This window comes from Camellia sinensis, chromosome 13 (genome assembly GCF_055761805.1).
Source record: "Camellia sinensis isolate YWXY chromosome 13, ASM5576180v1, whole genome shotgun sequence".
Lineage (NCBI taxonomy): Eukaryota > Viridiplantae > Streptophyta > Magnoliopsida > Ericales > Theaceae > Camellia > Camellia sinensis.
The window spans coordinates 53,456,128-53,478,778 of NC_138973.1; the positions used below are offsets into that span (position 1 = coordinate 53,456,128).

The 22,651-nt window shown below is 43.2% G+C and overlaps 1 protein-coding gene across 1 annotated transcript in view; it reads right to left on the bottom strand.

Annotated features, from left to right (window-relative positions):
• Positions 1-22,651, bottom strand: part of LOC145805390 (uncharacterized) — an 83,647-nt gene that overhangs the window by 13,691 nt on the left and 47,305 nt on the right. Inside the window, exons 6-11 of the mRNA XM_082900513.1 lie at positions 10,345-11,826; positions 9,644-9,990; positions 8,814-9,271; positions 3,069-4,555; positions 2,368-2,714; positions 1,596-1,995 (exon numbers count right to left, since the gene is read on the bottom strand). Coding sequence (XP_082756639.1) covers positions 1,596-1,995; positions 2,368-2,714; positions 3,069-4,555; positions 8,814-9,271; positions 9,644-9,990; positions 10,345-11,826 — 4,521 coding nt within the window. The remainder of the gene's footprint in view (positions 1-1,595; positions 1,996-2,367; positions 2,715-3,068; positions 4,556-8,813; positions 9,272-9,643; positions 9,991-10,344; positions 11,827-22,651) is intronic.

Below are 22,651 nucleotides of genomic sequence, written 5' to 3' on the forward strand. Positions count from 1 at the left end.
TTGTGGATGCGCCCTGGAGCTTGACCCTACACATTTCATGAATACAAAAGGGTCACTAACAGTTCAATCCGTTCTTTAATTCACATATTCCTCTTTAGGCTTTGTTCTTATCTCATTAACTCATTTACAATGCTTAACACATGCCTAAGAGTGCTTACAAGTGAAAGAGAACGGAAAACGAATCACAGAATGCATGAACAAAATTCCAGGAAACAGGGTCCCCGCTCGAGCGTAAACTTCTCCGCTCGAGCGGACCCTTAAGGCCTGCAAAAGTACTGGTTGCATGAAAGGTGCGCTCGAGCGTGGAATAGAGCGCTCGAGCTGAAGGTCCGTCTACAAAAATCCACGCTCGAGCGTGAAGTGTCCTGCTCGAGCGGGCATCCAACTCTGCAAAAATGCTGGGAGCACGATTTTCCCGCTCGAGCAGCCATTACCCCGCTCGAGCGGACCTCAAAAATCTGGGTTTCCCAGATCGTGTTCTTGAGCTCCAAATCAGTTTTCCATCTACATTTCTTGCATGCAATGGTTCAAATTACACATTTACACATGCTAACATGCTACTAATGCAAGATTACAACATTAGGAAGCTCAATTACATGAATTATCTACATGCATGTCCCAAATTATCTCAAACCCATCATCAATATGCTCGAATTCAACATTCAAGACTTATACTCCCATGATTTGTACATCCATGTGGGAGATGCTCATCATTCTCAACTTAGATGGTACAAATGGTGACTACAATATGAGCTTTACCCAAAACTCCACATGAATCATGTGTTTCAAGCTCAAACATGCAAATTCAAAGTAATTTCTTACATGCATGAGTTCTAAGACCTCAATCTCAACAAAAATCAACTCATTACATGTTCTTGATCACAAACAACCCTTGAACTTACAAATTACAAGTAAGAGTTCATGAAATCACTTACCTAAGAGCTTCAACACTCAAGCTCTAGCCAAATCTTGAGCTAGATCTTCAAATTCCCAAGTCTTGAGCCCAAATTACACAAATCTCTCCCTTTTTCTCTCCATGGCCGGCCTCTCTCTCTCCCTCTCAATTGTCTAACTCAGATTTTGAGTTTTAAGAGAGCTAAAGGGGAGTGCAATGCAAATATAAAACAAGCCCCACTAACAAATATTTTAATATAAAATAATGGGGTACTTAATTTATCAATTTAATCAGTTTAAATTGACCAGAATCAAATTTCAATTAAATTTCACCGTAGGCCCTAAAAATTATGCCAACCACAATGGCGTAGTCAATTTCGGGTTCCGTGGCCGATAAGGCCCTCAATTAAATTTCCAAAACAGACTACTCAAACAGATATTCCTACGATGAACAGATAAAATTTCAAACCACATATTTTCACATAGTGGAACACAAAATCATATCAAAATACATAATCACATCATGTTAAGGACCAATTAACATACTACGGAACAGGGGTGTCACAGTCTTCCCCCCTTTAGGAAGTTTGGTCCTCCAAACTTAACTTACCTTCGTCGGGAAACAAATGTGGATAGCGTAGACGCATTTCCTCCTCTTTTTCCCATGTAGCATCTGTCCCATAGTGTTCCTTCCATTCCACTTTCACCATTGGAATGGATTTGTTTCTCAATTCTTTCACTTGTCGGTCAACAATTCTTTCCGGCCATTCAGCATATTCCATATTTTCATCAATAGCAATCCGGTGATAATCAATCACATGCAACGGGTCTCGGAGGTAACCCCTCAACATTGACACATGAAACACATTGTGGATTTGCTCAAATCCCGGTGGCAAAGCAACTCTGTAAGCAACTGGACCAAGTTTCTCCAAAATTTGAAACGGCCCAATATAACGGGGCGTCAACTTGCCCTTTTTCCCAAACCTGACTTGGCCTTTCATTGGAGAAACACGGATGAACACATGGTCGCCGACCTCATACTCAAGAGGTCTTCTCCGGACATCTGCATAACTCTTCTGTCGGTCTTGAGCTGTTTTGAGCCTTTGCCGAATAGTTTTGATCTTTTCAGAGGTGTCTTGTACAATTTCAGGCCCGAGCAAAGCTCTGTCCCCGACCTCTGTCCAACAAATAGGTGATCTACACCTCCTACCATACAAAGCCTCGTATGGTGCCATACCGATGCTGGAGTGGAAGCTATTATTATAGGCAAATTCTGCAAGTGGCAGGTAATCTTCCCAACTCCCCTGAAAATCCAAAGCACACATGCGAAGCATATCTTCCAAAGTTTGTATTGTTCATTCTGACTGCCCATCTGTCTGTGGGTGGAATGCAGTACTGAACCTTAGTTCTGTTCCCATAGCTTCCTGCAAACTCTTCCACAATCTAGATACAAACTTCGGATCTCTATCCGACACAATGGTTACTGGAACTCCATGTAAGCGGACAATTTCATCAACATAAATAGTAGCCAACCTGTAAGCAGTAAATGTAGTTTTGACAGGCAGAAAATGTGCAGATTTAGTCAGTCTATCAACTACAACCCAAACAGAATCCATACCGCGGGAAGTCCGAGGTAGGCCAACAACGAAATCCATAGTCACATGTTCCCACTTCCACTCAGGAATGGGGAGAGGTTGAAGTAGACCGCCTGGTTTCTGATGTTCAGCCTTAACTTGCTGACACTGAAGGCACTTGGACACATGTTCTGCAATCTCTTTCTTCATTTTAGGCCACCAATAGGTTTGTTTCAAATCCCGATACATTTTATTGTTACCCGGATGCATAGCAAATACGGATCTGTGGGCTTCATCTAAGACCCTCTTCTTTAGCTCCGGAATAACTGGAACACATATTCGGTTTCGAAATTTCAACATTCCATTCTCGATACTGAACTCTGCTTTTGGGCTGACTTCAAATTCATCAATTACCTTTCTGAGGAACTCATCCTCTTTCTGTTTTTGCTTGATTTCATCAACAATTGCCGGCTCGGCTGTAATAGCGGCTATCAATCCGCCCTGTTCACACACTACCACTTCAATTTCAGACTTTTCAAAGTCTTGCAAAATCTCCCTTTGTTCAGTAAGCAAACAAGCCATACTCCCTGTTGATTTCCTGCTCAAGGCATCAGCCACTGTACTAGCTTTTCTGGGGTGATACTGAATTTCTAGGTCGTAATCTTTTATCAATTCCAGCCATCTTCTCTGACGCATATTCAACTCTTTCTGCGTGAAGAAGTATTTTAGGCTTTTATGATCTGTGTAGACTTCACACTTTGGCCCATACAAATAATGCCGCCAGATTTTCAAAGCAAAAACAACTGCGGCCAATTCTAGGTCATGTGTTGGATAATTCTTCTCATGTGGCCTCAACTGTCGGGAGGCGTAAGCAATAACCTTTCCGTTCTGCATTAACACACAACCCAAACCCTTATAAGATGCGTCACTGAAAATCACAAAATTTTCCGTACCTGAAGGTAGTGTCAAAATTGGTGCAGTGGTCAATCTTGTCTTCAATTCATGAAAGGCTGATTCTCTTTCACTATTCCACTCAAATGGTTGTCCTTTACGTGTCAATTGGGTAAGAGGCACAGCTAATTTCGAAAAGTCCTTTACAAACTTTCTGTAGTACCCAGCTAAGCCCATGAAACTGCGAACTTCTGTCACATTAGTTGGTGTAGGCCAATTCACAATTGCTTCTATTTTCTGCGGGTCCACTGAAATTCCTTCCTTGTTGACCACGTGCCCTAAGAAAATAACTTCATCTAACCAAAACTCACATTTCTTTAACTTAGCAAATAGTTTTCTTTCCCGAAGTATTTGTAAAACAGTCCTCAAATGATGTTCGTGTTCAAGTCTATCTTTAGAGTATATTAAAATATCATCGATGAAGACAACAACAAACTCATCAAGGTAGGTTTTAAAAATTCTATTCATTAAGTCCATAAATGCTGCCGGAGCATTAGTCACTCCAAATGGCATAACAAGAAACTCAAAATGACCATACCTCGTTCTGAATGCGGTTTTCTCAACATCTTCTGCCTTAACCTTCAGCTGATGATACCCGGATCTCAAATCAATCTTAGAAAACACCTGTGATCCCTGCAACTGGACAAATAAGTCATCAATACGGGGTAAGGGATATTTATTCTTTATCGTTACCTTGTTCAATTCCCGGTAATCAATACATAGGCGTAAGGTACCATCCTTTTTCTTTACAAATAACACTGGTGCGCCCCAAGGCGAAGTACTGGGCCGGATAAACCCTTTATCAAGAAGGTCTTGCAACTGTTCTTTTAATTCTTTCATTTCGGCTGTAGCCATCCTGTAGGGAGTTTTAGAAATAGGTTGGGTGCCTGGCACAGTTTCAATAGTAAACTCTATCTCCCTGTCTACCAATTCCCCTGGTAATTCATTTGGAAACACATCTGGGAATTCTCTAACGATGGGAATATCATTCAATTCAACATTCACGGATTGTTCAGTCAATACATAACACAAATAACCCTGGCATCCCTTCCTGATCAATTTACATGCTTTCATTGCAGATATCAAATATGGTGGAGGTACTACCCCATTTCCCACAAACACAATTTCTTTCTGTTCTGGTGGTTTAAATACAACCCTCTTTGTCACACAATCTATAATGGCACAATATTTGGTCAACCAATCCATGCCCAAAATTACATCAAAGTGTCTAAAGTTTAAGGGCAACAAATCTACATACAGGGTAGCATCCTCAATATGCATGTCACAAAACCGATATATATAGTCACATAACACAGATTCCCCCGATGGAGCAGACACACATAACAAATATGGCAACAATTCTAGGGGTCTTTTCAGTCTAGATGCAAATGTATATGTCACAAATGAATGCGTTGATCCAGAATCAATTAACACAAAAGCATCCTGATTACATATCGAGATAGTACCTGAGACAACGGCATTGGCATTCCGTGTATCACCCGGAACGAGTGCAAAGACTCTCCCTTGTCTCACTGTATCCCCAGTAGTAGCAGATCTCAAAGTGTTTCCCGGCTTCGGGATCGATGCAGTGGAGCTAGCAGCTATCTTCCCACTATTCTGATTACAATCTCGGGCTATATGCCCTTGTTTCCCACACTTAAAACAGGCTCCCGATGCACGGTAACAAACTCCACGGTGCCTTTTGCTACAAGTGTTGCACATGGGAGTCGTGTCTCGGGAAGAACTTGAGGTAGTTGAGGAGCCCGTGTTTTGCTTTTTCAGAAATTTCTTCTTCGAAAAGAAGCCTTGTCTTTTGTTGCCTCTCCATTCGGTTGTTGGCTTAGCTTGTCTAGCTATATTAGCCTCTGATATGATGGCCCGGTCAAGCACTCCAATGTAGGTCTCCAATTTCAGGACATTCACCCGCTCTAGGATGTCACTTCGGAGCCCACCTTCAAAATGCCTTGCCTTCTTATAATCAGTGTCAATTACGTGTGGTGCAAACCTGGCCAACTCAGTAAATTTGGCCTCATACTCAGCTACAGTCATACTGTCTTGTTTGAGTTCCATGAACTCTGCCACTTTCCTGTCCCGGACACACTGCGGGAAGTACTTGTCATAGAAGATTTCCAAAAATTTCGCCCAATCAACATCTCTGTGGTTTTCCCTCATCAACATCCACCATCTTCTCGCTTCATCTTCTAGCATAAAGGTGGCTAGAAGCACTTTCTGTGTATCCGAGCACGGAAACACCTCAAACAATTTTTCAATCCCAAGTACCCAAGCTTCGGCTTTTAAGGGATCTAGTCCACCATGGAACTGTGGTGGTTTCATTTTCTTGAATTCCTTGGTGAGGGCGATTATCCGATCATCATTTTGATTATCTGGCACAGGTGGTGCCGGAGGTGGAGGTGGCGGATGTGGTTGCTGCCACTGTTGCTGCCACTCCTGTTGCTGTCTCAAAGCTTCTGCCATTTCCTGAATCAGTCTTTCCATTCTGTCCAGCCTGGCAGCAGAGGATTCCTCTAACTCATCACCTCTGGTTCTCACCATCTAATTAAACTTGCATTATATTCCATACCAAAGGTACACAAGTACACATACACTAAGGAGCACATATTTCCAGATAATTCGTAATGCAAGTAGTTCACAACTTACACATATAATTATTCATAACAAAACATTTAAGCATATAATCAATGCTTCCAAACTCGTATTTATCACATGAATGCATCCTAGATCTCATCTAGACGCTTATTGCTCTTTTTGGACAAGTGTGTGAGTTATCAACTCGTGCTCTGATACCACTCTGTCACGACCCGAACCCGCCCCCGTGGGTTAAGGACGTAACCGGCCAGTAATCATGAGATTACCTACGGCCTCAAACTGTCCTAAACGTATTTTAACAGAGTTAATGGGGGCCAAACGGAAGCAAAATTAAAAACTTTGTCCATAGAGCCGTGCTTATATGCACATCAAACAAACCATACTTAGATACGTTAATAACTCACATCAAAAGTACAGTTTCACAAAATTCATTACAGACAGGATCGTCCAAAACGAGTCAACCTATAACAGACTATGTACAGACATGCACTAGGTCCTTGCCAACAAGACAAAACATAGGTACATAGTAAAAGGGCAAGGATGGTCTCATGCGCGAGGCACAAGGCTGACTCTCCCAAAACTCCTGTTGTTCCTAGCAGACTTCACTGGGGCTGGGTTTGGACTTCCCTTGGCTCACCTACAAATACATGAATGAGCGTGAGCGATAGCCCAGTGAATAATATCAAATATAACAGTTACATAACAATATGTAGAACAACATGCTCCAAACGGCCTTGGGCCCAATTCATACTTCTGTTTAACAGCAAAATATATATAACTATAAGAAATGCAAGTCAAGTAACTGTAGTTCCAAACATTCTGGCCTTTGGCCCATCCGGGTTTCCATTCATGGCAAAACGGCCTTCGGCCCATTCATTCATGTTAAACGGCCTTCGGCCCATTCATTCATGTCAAACGGCCTTTGGCCCATTCATTCATGTCAAACGGCCTTTCGCCCATTCATTCATGTCAAACGGCCTTTGGCCCATTCCTTCATGTCAAACGGCCTTTGGCCCATTCCTTCATGTCAAACGGCCTTTGGCCCATTCATTCATGTCAAACGGCCTTTGGCCCATTCATTCATGTCAAACGGCCTTTGGCCCATTCATTCATGTCAAACGGCCTTTGGCCCATTCATTCATGTCAAACTTTTGTCCACAATCCCAATTAACAACTCATAATATTTATAGGGGAATAACAATTGGACATTGACAAGTTTTCAAATATTGATATTACTCACAGTGATCGGCTTGTGGATGCGCCCTGGAGCTTGACCCTACACATTTCATGAATACAAAAGGGTCACTAACAGCTCAATCCGTTCTTTAATTCACATATTCCTCTTTAGGCTTTGTTCTTATCTCATTAACTCATTTACAATGCTTAACACATGCCTAAGAGTGCTTACAAGTGAAAGAGAACGGAAAACGAATCACAGAATGCATGAACAAAATTCCAGGAAACAGGGTCCCCGCTCGAGCGTAAACTTCTCCGCTCGAGCGGACCCTTAAGGCCTGCAAAAGTACTGGTTGCATGAAAGGTGCGCTCGAGCGTGGAATAGAGCGCTCGAGCTGAAGGTCCGTCTACAAAAATCCACGCTCGAGCGTGAAGTGTCCTGCTCGAGCGGGCATCCAACTCTGCAAAAATGCTGGGAGCACGATTTTCCCGCTCGAGCGGCCATTACCCCGCTCGAGCGGACCTCAAAAATCTGGGTTTCCCAGATCGTGTTCTTGAGCTCCAAATCAGTTTTCCATCTACATTTCTTGCATGCAATGGTTCAAATTACACATTTACACATGCTAACATGCTACTAATGCAAGATTACAACATTAGGAAGCTCAATTACATGAATTATCTACATGCATGTCCCAAATTATCTCAAACCCATCATCAATATGCTCGAATTCAACATTCAAGACTTATACTCCCATGATTTGTACATGCATGTGGGAGATGCTCATCATTCTCAACTTAGATGGTACAAATGGTGACTACAATATGAGCTTTACCCAAAACTCCACATGAATCATGTGTTTCAAGCTCAAACATGCAAATTCAAAGTAATTTCTTACATGCATGAGTTCTAAGACCTCAATCTCAACAAAAATCAACTCATTACATGTTCTTGATCACAAACAACCCTTGAACTTACAAATTACAAGTAAGAGTTCATGAAATCACTTACCTAAGAGCTTCAACACTCAAGCTCTAGCCAAATCTTGAGCTAGATCTTCAAATTCCCAAGTCTTGAGCCCAAATTACACAAATCTCTCCCTTTTTCTCTCCATGGCCGGCCTCTCTCTCTCCCTCTCAATTGTCTAACTCAGATTTTGAGTTTTAAGAGAGCTAAAGGGGAGTGCAATGCAAATATAAAACAAGCCCCACTAACAAATATTTTAATATAAAATAATGGGGTACTTAATTTATCAATTTAATCAGTTTAAATTGACCAGAATCAAATTTCAATTAAATTTCAGCGTAGGCCCTAAAAATTATGCCAACCACAATGGCGTAGTCAATTTCGGGTTCCGTGGCCGATAAGGCCCTCAATTAAATTTCCAAAACAGACTACTCAAACAGATATTCCTACGATGAACAGATAAAATTTCAAACCACATATTTTCACATAGTGGAACACAAAATCATATCAAAATACATAATCACATCATGTTAAGGACCAATTAACATACTACGGAACAGGGGTGTCACAGTCTTCCCCCCTTTAGGAAGTTTGGTCCTCCAAACTTAACTTACCTTCGTCGGGAAACAAATGTGGATAGCGTAGACGCATTTCCTCCTCTTTTTCCCATGTAGCATCTGTCCCATAGTGTTCCTTCCATTCCACTTTCACCATTGGAATGGATTTGTTTCTCAATTCTTTCACTTGTCGGTCAACAATTCTTTCCGGCCATTCAGCATATTCCATATTTTCATCAATAGCAATCCGGTGATAATCAATCACATGCAACGGGTCTCGGAGGTAACCCCTCAACATTGACACATGAAACACATTGTGGATTTGCTCAAATCCCGGTGGCAAAGCAACTCTGTAAGCAACTGGACCAAGTTTCTCCAAAATTTGAAACGGCCCAATATAACGGGGCGTCAACTTGCCCTTTTTCCCAAACCTGACTTGGCCTTTCATTGGAGAAACACGGATGAACACATGGTCGCCGACCTCATACTCAAGAGGTCTTCTCCGGACATCTGCATAACTCTTCTGTCGGTCTTGAGCTGTTTTGAGCCTTTGCCGAATAGTTTTGATCTTTTCAGAGGTGTCTTGTACAATTTCAGGCCCGAGCAAAGCTCTGTCCCCGACCTCTGTCCAACAAATAGGTGATCTACACCTCCTACCATACAAAGCCTCGTATGGTGCCATACCGATGCTGGAGTGGAAGCTATTATTATAGGCAAATTCTGCAAGTGGCAGGTAATCTTCCCAACTCCCCTGAAAATCCAAAGCACACATGCGAAGCATATCTTCCAAAGTTTGTATTGTTCGTTCTGACTGCCCATCTGTCTGTGGGTGGAATGCAGTACTGAACCTTAGTTCTGTTCCCATAGCTTCCTGCAAACTCTTCCACAATCTAGATACAAACTTCGGATCTCTATCCGACACAATGGTTACTGGAACTCCATGTAAGCGGACAATTTCATCAACATAAATAGTAGCCAACCTGTAAGCAGTAAATGTAGTTTTGACAGGCAGAAAATGTGCAGATTTAGTCAGTCTATCAACTACAACCCAAACAGAATCCATACCGCGGGAAGTCCGAGGTAGGCCAACAACGAAATCCATAGTCACATGTTCCCACTTCCACTCAGGAATGGGGAGAGGTTGAAGTAGACCGCCTGGTTTCTGATGTTCAGCCTTAACTTGCTGACACTGAAGGCACTTGGACACATGTTCTGCAATCTCTTTCTTCATTTTAGGCCACCAATAGGTTTGTTTCAAATCCCGATACATTTTATTGTTACCCGGATGCATAGCAAATACGGATCTGTGGGCTTCATCTAAGACCCTCTTCTTTAGCTCCGGAATAACTGGAACACATATTCGGTTTCGAAATTTCAACATTCCATTCTCGATACTGAACTCTGCTTTTGGGCTGACTTCAAATTCATCAATTACCTTTCTGAGGAACTCATCCTCTTTCTGTTTTTGCTTGATTTCATCAACAATTGCCGGCTCGGCTGTAATAGCGGCTATCAATCCGCCCTGTTCACACACTACCACTTCAATTTCAGACTTTTCAAAGTCTTGCAAAATCTCCCTTTGTTCAGTAAGCAAACAAGCCATACTCCCTGTTGATTTCCTGCTCAAGGCATCAGCCACTGTATTAGCTTTTCTGGGGTGATACTGAATTTCTAGGTCGTAATCTTTTATCAATTCCAGCCATCTTCTCTGACGCATATTCAACTCTTTCTGCGTGAAGAAGTATTTTAGGCTTTTATGATCTGTGTAGACTTCACACTTTGGCCCATACAAATAATGCCGCCAGATTTTCAAAGCAAAAACAACTGCGGCCAATTCTAGGTCATGTGTTGGATAATTCTTCTCATGTGGCCTCAACTGTCGGGAGGCGTAAGCAATAACCTTTCCGTTCTGCATTAACACACAACCCAAACCCTTATAAGATGCGTCACTGAAAATCACAAAATTTTTCGTACCTGAAGGTAGTGTCAAAATTGGTGCAGTGGTCAATCTTGTCTTCAATTCATGAAAGGCTGATTCTCTTTCACTATTCCACTCAAATGGTTGTCCTTTACGTGTCAATTGGGTAAGAGGCACAGCTAATTTCGAAAAGTCCTTTACAAACTTTCTGTAGTACCCAGCTAAGCCCATGAAACTGCGAACTTCTGTCACATTAGTTGGTGTAGGCCAATTCACAATTGCTTCTATTTTCTGCGGGTCCACTGAAATTCCTTCCTTGTTGACCACGTGCCCTAAGAAAATAACTTCATCTAACCAAAACTCACATTTCTTTAACTTAGCAAATAGTTTTCTTTCCCGAAGTATTTGTAAAACAGTCCTCAAATGATGTTCGTGTTCAAGTCTATCTTTAGAGTATATTAAAATATCATCGATGAAGACAACAACAAACTCATCAAGGTAGGTTTTAAAAATTCTATTCATTAAGTCCATAAATGCTGCCGGAGCATTAGTCACTCCAAATGGCATAACAAGAAACTCAAAATGACCATACCTCGTTCTGAATGCGGTTTTCTCAACATCTTCTGCCTTAACCTTCAGCTGATGATAACCGGATCTCAAATCAATCTTAGAAAACACCTGTGATCCCTGCAACTGGACAAATAAGTCATCAATACGGGGTAAGGGATATTTATTCTTTATCGTTACCTTGTTCAATTCCCGGTAATCAATACATAGGCGTAAGGTACCATCCTTTTTCTTTACAAATAACACTGGTGCGCCCCAAGGCGAAGTACTGGGCCGGATAAACCCTTTATCAAGAAGGTCTTGCAACTGTTCTTTTAATTCTTTCATTTCGGCTGTAGCCATCCTGTAGGGAGTTTTAGAAATAGGTTGGGTGCCTGGCACAGTTTCAATAGTAAACTCTATCTCCCTGTCTACCAATTCCCCTGGTAATTCATTTGGAAACACATCTGGGAATTCTCTAACGATGGGAATATCATTCAATTCAACATTCACGGATTGTTCAGTCAATACATAACACAAATAACTCTGGCATCCCTTCCTGATCAATTTACATGCTTTCATTGCAGATATCAAATATGGTGGAGGTACTACCCCATTTCCCACAAACACAATTTCTTTCTGTTCTGGTGGTTTAAATACAACCCTCTTTGTCACACAATCTATAATGGCACAATATTTGGTCAACCAATCCATGCCCAAAATTACATCAAAGTGTCTAAAGTTTAAGGGCAACAAATCTACATACAGGGTAGCATCCTCAATATGCATGTCACAAAACCGATATATATAGTCACATAACACAGATTCCCCCGATGGAGCAGACACACATAACAAATATGGCAACAATTCTAGGGGTCTTTTCAGTCTAGATGCAAATGTATATGTCACAAATGAATGCGTTGATCCAGAATCAATTAACACAAAAGCATCCTGATTACATATCGAGATAGTACCTGAGACAACGGCATTGGCATTCCGTGTATCACCCGGAACGAGTGCAAAGACTCTCCCTTGTCTCACTGTATCCCCAGTAGTAGCAGATCTCAAAGTGTTTCCCGGCTTCGGGATCGATGCAGTGGAGCTAGCAGCTATCTTCCCACTATTCTGATTACAATCTCGGGCTATATGCCCTTGTTTCCCACACTTAAAACAGGCTCCCGATGCACGGTAACAAACTCCACGGTGCCTTTTGCTACAAGTGTTGCACATGGGAGTCGTGTCTCGGGAAGAACTTGAGGTAGTTGAGGAGCCCGTGTTTTGCTTTTTCAGAAATTTCTTCTTCGAAAAGAAGCCTTGTCTTTTGTTGCCTCTCCATTCGGTTGTTGGCTTAGCTTGTCTAGCTATATTAGCCTCTGATATGATGGCCCGGTCAAGCACTCCAATGTAGGTCTCCAATTTCAGGACATTCACCCGCTCTAGGATGTCACTTCGGAGCCCACCTTCAAAATGCCTTGCCTTCTTATAATCAGTGTCAATTACGTGTGGTGCAAACCTGGCCAACTCAGTAAATTTGGCCTCATACTCAGCTACAGTCATACTGTCTTGTTTGAGTTCCATGAACTCTGCCACTTTCCTGTCCCGGACACACTGCGGGAAGTACTTGTCATAGAAGATTTCCAAAAATTTCGCCCAATCAACATCTCTGTGGTTTTCCCTCATCAACATCCACCATCTTCTCGCTTCATCTTCTAGCATAAAGGTGGCTAGAAGCACTTTCTGTGTATCCGAGCACGGAAACACCTCAAACAATTTTTCAATCCCAAGTACCCAAGCTTCGGCTTTTAAGGGATCTAGTCCACCATGGAACTGTGGTGGTTTCATTTTCTTGAATTCCTTGGTGAGGGCGATTATCCGATCATCATTTTGATTATCTGGCACAGGTGGTGCCGGAGGTGGAGGTGGCGGATGTGGTTGCTGCCACTGTTGCTGCCACTCCTGTTGCTGTCTCAAAGCTTCTGCCATTTCCTGAATCAGTCTTTCCATTCTGTCCAGCCTGGCAGCAGAGGATTCCTCTAACTCATCACCTCTGGTTCTCACCATCTAATTAAACTTGCATTATATTCCATACCAAAGGTACACAAGTACACATACACTAAGGAGCACATATTTCCAGATAATTCGTAATGCAAGTAGTTCACAACTTACACATATAATTATTCATAACAAAACATTTAAGCATATAATCAATGCTTCCAAACTCGTATTTATCACATGAATGCATCCTAGATCTCATCTAGACGCTTATTGCTCTTTTTGGACAAGTGTGTGAGTTATCAACTCGTGCTCTGATACCACTCTGTCACGACCCGAACCCGCCCCCGTGGGTTAAGGACGTAACCGGCCAGTAATCATGAGATTACCTACGGCCTCAAACTGTCCTAAACGTATTTTAACAGAGTTAATGGGGGCCAAACGGAAGCAAAATTAAAAACTTTGTCCATAGAGCCGTGCTTATATGCACATCAAACAAACCATACTTAGATACGTTAATAACTCACATCAAAAGTACAGTTTCACAAAATTCATTACAGACAGGATCGTCCAAAACGAGTCAACCTATAACAGACTATGTACAGACATGCACTAGGTCCTTGCCAACAAGACAAAACATAGGTACATAGTAAAAGGGCAAGGATGGTCTCATGCGCGAGGCACAAGGCTGACTCTCCCAAAACTCCTGTTGTTCCTAGCAGACTTCACTGGGGCTGGGTTTGGACTTCCCTTGGCTCACCTACAAATACATGAATGAGCGTGAGCGATAGCCCAGTGAATAATATCAAATATAACAGTTACATAACAATATGTAGAACAACATGCTCCAAACGGCCTTGGGCCCAATTCATACTTCTGTTTAACAGCAAAATATATATAACTATAAGAAATGCAAGTCAAGTAACTGTAGTTCCAAACATTCTGGCCTTTGGCCCATCCGGGTTTCCATTCATGGCAAAACGGCCTTCGGCCCATTCATTCATGTTAAACGGCCTTCGGCCCATTCATTCATGTCAAACGGCCTTTGGCCCATTCATTCATGTCAAACGGCCTTTCGCCCATTCATTCATGTCAAACGGCCTTTGGCCCATTCCTTCATGTCAAACGGCCTTTGGCCCATTCCTTCATGTCAAACGGCCTTTGGCCCATTCATTCATGTCAAACGGCCTTTGGCCCATTCATTCATGTCAAACGGCCTTTGGCCCATTCATTCATGTCAAACGGCCTTTGGCCCATTCATTCATGTCAAACTTTTGTCCACAATCCCAATTAACAACTCATAATATTTATAGGGGAATAACAATTGGACATTGACAAGTTTTCAAATATTGATATTACTCACAGTGATCGGCTTGTGGATGCGCCCTGGAGCTTGACCCTACACATTTCATGAATACAAAAGGGTCACTAACAGCTCAATCCGTTCTTTAATTCACATATTCCTCTTTAGGCTTTGTTCTTATCTCATTAACTCATTTACAATGCTTAACACATGCCTAAGAGTGCTTACAAGTGAAAGAGAACGGAAAACGAATCACAGAATGCATGAACAAAATTCCAGGAAACAGGGTCCCCGCTCGAGCGTAAACTTCTCCGCTCGAGCGGACCCTTAAGGCCTGCAAAAGTACTGGTTGCATGAAAGGTGCGCTCGAGCGTGGAATAGAGCGCTCGAGCTGAAGGTCCGTCTACAAAAATCCACGCTCGAGCGTGAAGTGTCCTGCTCGAGCGGGCATCCAACTCTGCAAAAATGCTGGGAGCACGATTTTCCCGCTCGAGCGGCCATTACCCCGCTCGAGCGGACCTCAAAAATCTGGGTTTCCCAGATCGTGTTCTTGAGCTCCAAATCAGTTTTCCATCTACATTTCTTGCATGCAATGGTTCAAATTACACATTTACACATGCTAACATGCTACTAATGCAAGATTACAACATTAGGAAGCTCAATTACATGAATTATCTACATGCATGTCCCAAATTATCTCAAACCCATCATCAATATGCTCGAATTCAACATTCAAGACTTATACTCCCATGATTTGTACATGCATGTGGGAGATGCTCATCATTCTCAACTTAGATGGTACAAATGGTGACTACAATATGAGCTTTACCCAAAACTCCACATGAATCATGTGTTTCAAGCTCAAACATGCAAATTCAAAGTAATTTCTTACATGCATGAGTTCTAAGACCTCAATCTCAACAAAAATCAACTCATTACATGTTCTTGATCACAAACAACCCTTGAACTTACAAATTACAAGTAAGAGTTCATGAAATCACTTACCTAAGAGCTTCAACACTCAAGCTCTAGCCAAATCTTGAGCTAGATCTTCAAATTCCCAAGTCTTGAGCCCAAATTACACAAATCTCTCCCTTTTTCTCTCCATGGCCGGCCTCTCTCTCTCCCTCTCAATTGTCTAACTCAGATTTTGAGTTTTAAGAGAGCTAAAGGGGAGTGCAATGCAAATATAAAACAAGCCCCACTAACAAATATTTTAATATAAAATAATGGGGTACTTAATTTATCAATTTAATCAGTTTAAATTGACCAGAATCAAATTTCAATTAAATTTCAGCGTAGGCCCTAAAAATTATGCCAACCACAATGGCGTAGTCAATTTCGGGTTCCGTGGCCGATAAGGCCCTCAATTAAATTTCCAAAACAGACTACTCAAACAGATATTCCTACGATGAACAGATAAAATTTCAAACCACATATTTTCACATAGTGGAACACAAAATCATATCAAAATACATAATCACATCATGTTAAGGACCAATTAACATACTACGGAACAGGGGTGTCACAATAAGGCTGACCGGTTATGGGCTCTGACAGTATGGGAACACAAACCCCGATTTTACCGGGGCACCCTTTTTGACCATTCGACCTAGTGCATATTCGGATCCATAGGGACCATTCCAAGCTAGGACAGGTTGCTTACCCGATGTTAGATTGTTTGAAAACTGCTGCGTGCATAGTGAAACCCTAGCTCCTGACAAAATAGGACAGGGAAACCCTACCCCTCCATAGGGGTGTTTTGGCTCTCTTTACTTGCTATGTGCTTTTAGAGTATATCTCTATAGGAATGTACATATCAGTTTGCAAGTTTGAGTATCAGACTTGAGGGCATCAATGTCAGTTTATGAGAATCAGTTATCTGCGGGTATCAAGTTCAGTTTTGGGAACAGTGATTCTGGGGAACAGTGATCAGTAGTAGAGTGCAGTTGTTCGGCTACACCTGTGATTGATCTGTTTGGCCTGAAATGCTGTTTGTTTTTCCTTTCAGTTCAGAGTGTCCAGAGAATTGATACAGAATAGCTAGTGTTCCCCCTTGCTGAGGCAGGACTTATGATGACACAGAATTCAGAAGAGATTGTGGTTATGACAGCTACGCTGGATCAAGGGATCACCTTGCGGGATGAAACCAATGTTGATGTATCGCATCCGCCTAGGTCGCCTATCGCACACCCGGTTTGGACCCCCCAGTTTTATCAGGCTCGCGAGCCCACTACATTCGAGCTGATGGGAATGATTGGTGACCTCCAGAGATCCGTGGCCGATTTGGCCTATGGAATGTCGGCTTCGCTGCCAGCGGCACCGTATGCCGGGAATTTCATACCACAGGAGGCCCTGCTACTGGGGCGGATTGTGATAGAGCTCAGCTAACCATAGGTTGCCTCCAGCTACAGCAACGACGTGTCAGCAACAACCAGGCTTCGCTCTGATGCATTAACCCAAACCCCCGATCAGGCTGAGGCCGAAGGCAAGAACGAAATGAAGGCAGATGCCGATCCCATTGAACAACTGCTGTGGGCAGTCGAGGCTTTGAAAGCTGGGGGGATGAACAAGCAACAGATATCCGCAGTTGTGGCAAAAACTGTGGAGGATGCTTTCCCCACTCCACCTGAGGGTAGTTCAAGTCAGTCAGAAAATCGGGATAGGCCCCGTCATGCCAAAACAGTTCCTCCTATTCCCAACCCTGCACTTGGGAAAGATCAGAAAACCAAGGCAGTGCCTGCCGACCCTTTTGCTAGTGCGTCTAGTAAGAATGCTCAAACTTCAAAATACTTGCCCCGAGGGCACAGGATCTTTCATGCTCTCTACATGCCTCTGTCTAAGGCACTTCAGATTCTTGCCGAAAGGGGGCACCTCAAACCCCTTGAACCTCGGCCTCTCCCGAAGAATCTCCCTCTCACACATGATGCTGCTTTGTACTGCGCGTACCACCAACAGACCGGTCACGCCACCGATAACTGTTTCCGCCTTTGCCATGAAGTGCAGGATCTAATCGATAATGAGGTCATTCTTCCACCTACCTCAGCAAAGTCTGTTACCACCGAGCTGTTGGACTTTGAGGATACTGCGAGTATGTGATCAGGGGTTAGACCACCTGCGGGCAGCGCTTAGTGTATTTCTGACGTGGCGTCTGGTACGCACTTTTTTGAGCATTTGTAAATGCAGTTTTGTAGCTTCTGGCTTAGGTTTTGAGTCAGTTCTCTGTTTTGCTTTTGAGTCTGTCTCTTTGCTTTGAGTCAGTCTTTTTGTTTTCGGGTCTGTCTTGCGGTACCGAGTCAATCCCGTCGTATAGGATGTCGAGTGATTCCGGGGTTGTTGCCTCAAACACCGTTTTTGTATTTAATCTCTTTGCTTTCTTTTTGAGTCTGTCTCTGCTGTGGAGCCAGTTACATCCGAGAAACCTGAATGAAACAACTGCGGCTATCATGTTTCCGTGCTTATTGTTTGTTTTGGGCTAGTTGTGCCAGAGAATTTGAATCAAACGGCCGTGCATTCCATTTGTTCTCTTGTGCCCTGAAAATCATTGCATTGACCTATGTTTTTCAAAACCTCTTTAACACTGCGGTGAAAACGAAGGGGAAGGAATTCCTCCAGTTTTGCAAAAATTTGATCAATTGAGAGAAAGAGAGGCATGCTAAGCCTTTAATGAATGAAACCATGCTTGTTAGCGTGAGTATTGAGAAAGACCCTAGCTTGATCCAGATTGGTTCCACACTATCTTCGACGCGAGCGATCTGTCACTTTCTTAAAAACTTTCAAAAATGAATGTTTTGCGCGGCCCTGTGAAGACCTGTGTGGAATCGCTCTTGAGATTGTGCAGCCTAGGATCGCTCTCAGCCTCAAGATTCGACCTGTTTGTGTTGAACCTCGAACTCATTCGGAACATTCAAAGGTCAACTGTCAAAGGAGGCCCGTGTGGCCAGTTTTGAAGCAGCCCTCGAACAAGAGGCACCAAAGTCGAATAAAAAAGATTAGATCTCACCAGAAGAAGCTCGTGGAGCAACCATGATGGATTCTTCTGCGAATCATTGCAACAGCCGTTCTCCTAGATACAGGGAGGCTTCAACTTCAAATACCATTTGGCATGGACTTGTTACACTTTTACCCTTCAAGAGGCTCGCTGGGACGAAAACCCGGAAGGGCGACCCAGGCAAAAGTTAGAGCAAGAGAAAAATACAAAAAATGCAAAAGAAAAAGAGAAGAAATAAAATAAAAAAAAACGAGAAAAAAAAAGAGAATGAAAAGATACAAAAAATCAGAAAAAAAAAAGAAAATGAAAAGAAGCTCGCAAGGTCGAAAACCCGCATCAGGCACCTTGGCAAAAGTTAGAGCCTAAAAAAGTGAAGGTTAAAATACCTGAGTGTACCTTCACCGGAACTACGTAAGGCTTGATTCCTATGTTTGGGATACGTAGGCAACTTCATCCTGAAGTCCAGCCCTCAACGCTTTCATAGCGCCTCAGTCCATGTAATGGTTTTGATTATCCTTACCCTCTCTGAATCCGATAGTTCGGTTGTGACAACCGGATACATAGGCAACTTCGTCCTGAAGTCCAGCCCTCAACACCTTCAAAGTGACTGTGTCCATATATTGGTTTTGACCATCTTCGTCTTCTCCGTATCCGAGAAAGTTCGGTCGTGATCATCACTGGTAAGGACTGTTTACAATATGCTGCGACATCAGCCAGACAAGGGGCAACTTTCCGTTATCGTGCAGCGTCCCTCAAACAAGGGGCAATTTTCCATTGCCTCCGATTCGAGGTTGTGCATCTCGAGAATGAGTTCCGCGCTCGTTGGGCGGCGGCCGTTTGCAAATATAGTTTTTGAGAATTTTTACTGAGGTTGACCATTTTCTCGAAAATTATTTCATTTTCCAGAACTGGACCATTTTCTTGGACCCAAAAAGGAAAATTTTCAGTGCTTATAGTCTGAATTGCATGATTTTCAAATCAAAAATCGAACAAGTGTGTTAATCCGACTGTCATCTTGATCAAAACTATTTTAGTAGAAAACCAAAACAAAAAATGGTCAAAATGATGAACTAGGGGCACAGTTGAGTCAGGCGTTCTGTCTTTCCCCCGTCGTCAACATACATGCCGGGAGGGCACTCTACCCACCAGAAGAAATAGCTGTGAGCTAACGGCGTTGGGCATGAACCCGCAACTTCCTATTCATTCATCAATCACCTTGGGGAGGGATGAGTGATGTGAGAATCACAAATCAGAAAGGATGGGAAATATACCCGGAGGAACTGGCTCCTCGAGATTTGAGGTCTTTCGTTGAACATGTCCGCGTGTCGTGTCTTTCGTTTTGTTCACCTCAACTTTTGTTTTGGGTCTTTTCCGAGCGTGTCTCGTTGTGTTTAGGTCGTGTACCCCTTTGTTTGAGTCCTTCCTGCTGTGTTCAGTTGTAGGCTCGATACCCCGGTCGAAAATCCTTTTTTATTCCGAAGATCGTTTTGTGCTCAGAATGCTGTGCCATTCTCCACATTTGTGCAAAAACATGATTTGGTTCTTTCATACCAACTGCAGGGTTCACCCCCGATAAGTGTGAACAGGAAAACATGGGCCTCTTCGAAGCCTCTGGGTTTTCAGATCGCATCTGAGTGTGTTTCAACTTCAGTGGATTCAACCTTCATGGTCCGTCTTGTCAGATTTGGGCTTTTTGTTCAGGATTTACTGTGCGCAGAATGAACCGAGTGTGGTGTTAGGGGCTGTATGCAGACTAATCCCCAACAGAGTATGGGCTGTTTTGCTAGGAGGCCATTTGGTTATCTGATCATTACAGTACAAATGCTCGATTTTTCAGACAACAGGTCAATTCCATTCACATTGAGGTGTAACATGATGTGATGCGATGCAATACATGAGATATGTAAATGTAACACTTTTTAAGCAAAAGTTTGTTCATTTCATTATCTTTTTCAAGTACATAGCTTTGAAAACAAAAATCTGCCTACGACAGTACAGGGTAATCTAACTACCAGCAAAGAAAAAGAAAAAAAAAGTACAAAAAAGAAGAAAAGCAGCAATCTGGATCGTCATCAGTAGTCTCAGGCCTGGGGATCTGTCCTCGCCCTCTTCCTGGACGAAGGTCCAGGGGCATTGTCATCAGCGTCGCCATCTGAGCCTGAGTCTGAGTCGTCTCCAGCCTCCTCAGATGACCCGGCTCCTGCCTCTGCCCCGAACTCATCATCGTCATCATCGTCATCATCAAGGGTCGGCACCCGAGAGCTACTCCCGACATGAACACGCCCCGCCCTGGTACGGGGATGTACAATGTCTCCACGCCCTCCTCGAGCAGGAATAGAGGGCCCAGCCGGAGCACCACCCACCGGAGGAATCTGGAAAGGGGGCTGAAAGGCACAAAAGGCAAATACATCAGAATGCCGTGAGCAGTTTATCAGTGCAGAATGTAGTGTATGAGTACAGTGTGTGAATACCGTGAGCAGTTTATTAATGCAAAATGCAGTGCACGGGTACAGTGTGTGAACGCCGTGAGCAGTTTATCAAGTGCAGAACGCACCGTATGAATGCAGTGTATGCAGTGTATCAGATGCTGTGAGAGCAGTTTATCAAGTGTTGTGTTGTGCACCAGGTTATGTTAAGCAGCTTATGAGTATGGTTTGAGGCCGTGATCAGAAAAACATACCAGAATACTATAGAGGGCCAAGAGGTTGAAGGTCCGCTGTAGCATCCCCATCATAGAGGCATTCAACTCCACGGACTGCCGGGTGTAGTCGGAGGACGCCTGCAAGAATATAAGATATATCAGTATTCTGCGAAATATCAAATAAACTGATATGAAATGCCAATGCAAGATGCAAAATGAAGTAATACATACCGGAGGCAAGTCGAGGATATCACCTAACTCATGATCAGCCGGGGAAAGAGCAAAAGGGATCTGGTAGGTCGCCCCATCCTCCCCTCTGTATGTCAGTAAAGTGGGCAGAGCAGGCTAGCTGGTCCCCCGCCCTCTCTGAACTCCACCCCTGCTGCGGACTCGAGCTCTCCTCGGCGCTCCTGCTCCAGCCCCCTCTCCCGCTCCAGCTGCTGGCACCGCTAGCCTCTCTCCCTCAACTCGACGGCCACCGCTCAAGGGTCGCATAATGTAGGTCCGGACGTACTCCGCGTAGTCGTCCTCGCCTCTATGATGCTCTGCACCCCAGCCGACGGTGTAGTCCCCCATCTCCTGGGCGGCGAACCTCTCAGTATCTCACATATGGGCAGGAGGCGGACCCAGAACTATCTGCTCCGGTAAACCCAGGGTCTGACGCAAGAAACGCTCGCCCAGGTACCAAGCCCGACAGATCGGGCCCTCCAACAAAATCCGACAACGGGCAGTCTCCCCTGCTCCCTCATAGTGATCCCTCACCACAGCCGGCAACGGAGCCCAGCGCTGCCAGGTGATCTGTGGGTAAATACGCGGTTTGTTATTTATCTGTTATCAAACATACAGTGCTAAGCGAAGCCAAAGTAAATTCTAGAGTTGAACATACCTTCGCGGCGGTGATGGTGTCAAAGTAGCGGCAGACGTGTTACACTAAGCCTCTCAAGCTACGTCCTTGGAGGTGGCATGCTACTTGTACCTGAAAATGATGTCCCATATAGGGTGAGCCAACACCTAGTAGAGATATGCTAAACATTGTATGAGCAATAACTAAAACATCAGCATTTGATAAATGTCTAATTCACATAAATCAATTCATATTTCATTTCAAATACATGACCAATGTGTCCATGTTTTTATTCCGTTTCTTATTCAATTTCTCAATTCACAACCCTGGCTCAGAACCTGGCCATATACTTTAAATGAGATTACATCCCGTACCAACAACGTTTCTATTTCAATCGAAATAACAACTCAAATTAATCATTTCATGCTTCATAATAGATACACATTTCAGTGTTGTATCAACCTCAGACAAAAACACTTCCTTACTTCACAAATGATACACATTTTAGTGCTGTATCAATAACATATAAAAACACTTCCATACTTCACAAATGATACACATTTTAGTGCTGTATCAATATCAAACAAAATCCGGTTTAGAGGTTCATTCCCTATCTTCCCCTAAACCGTGGTGTACATCCCCTATCTCCTCCCACATAACACAATGTATATAAGCAATTATCATATACATGTT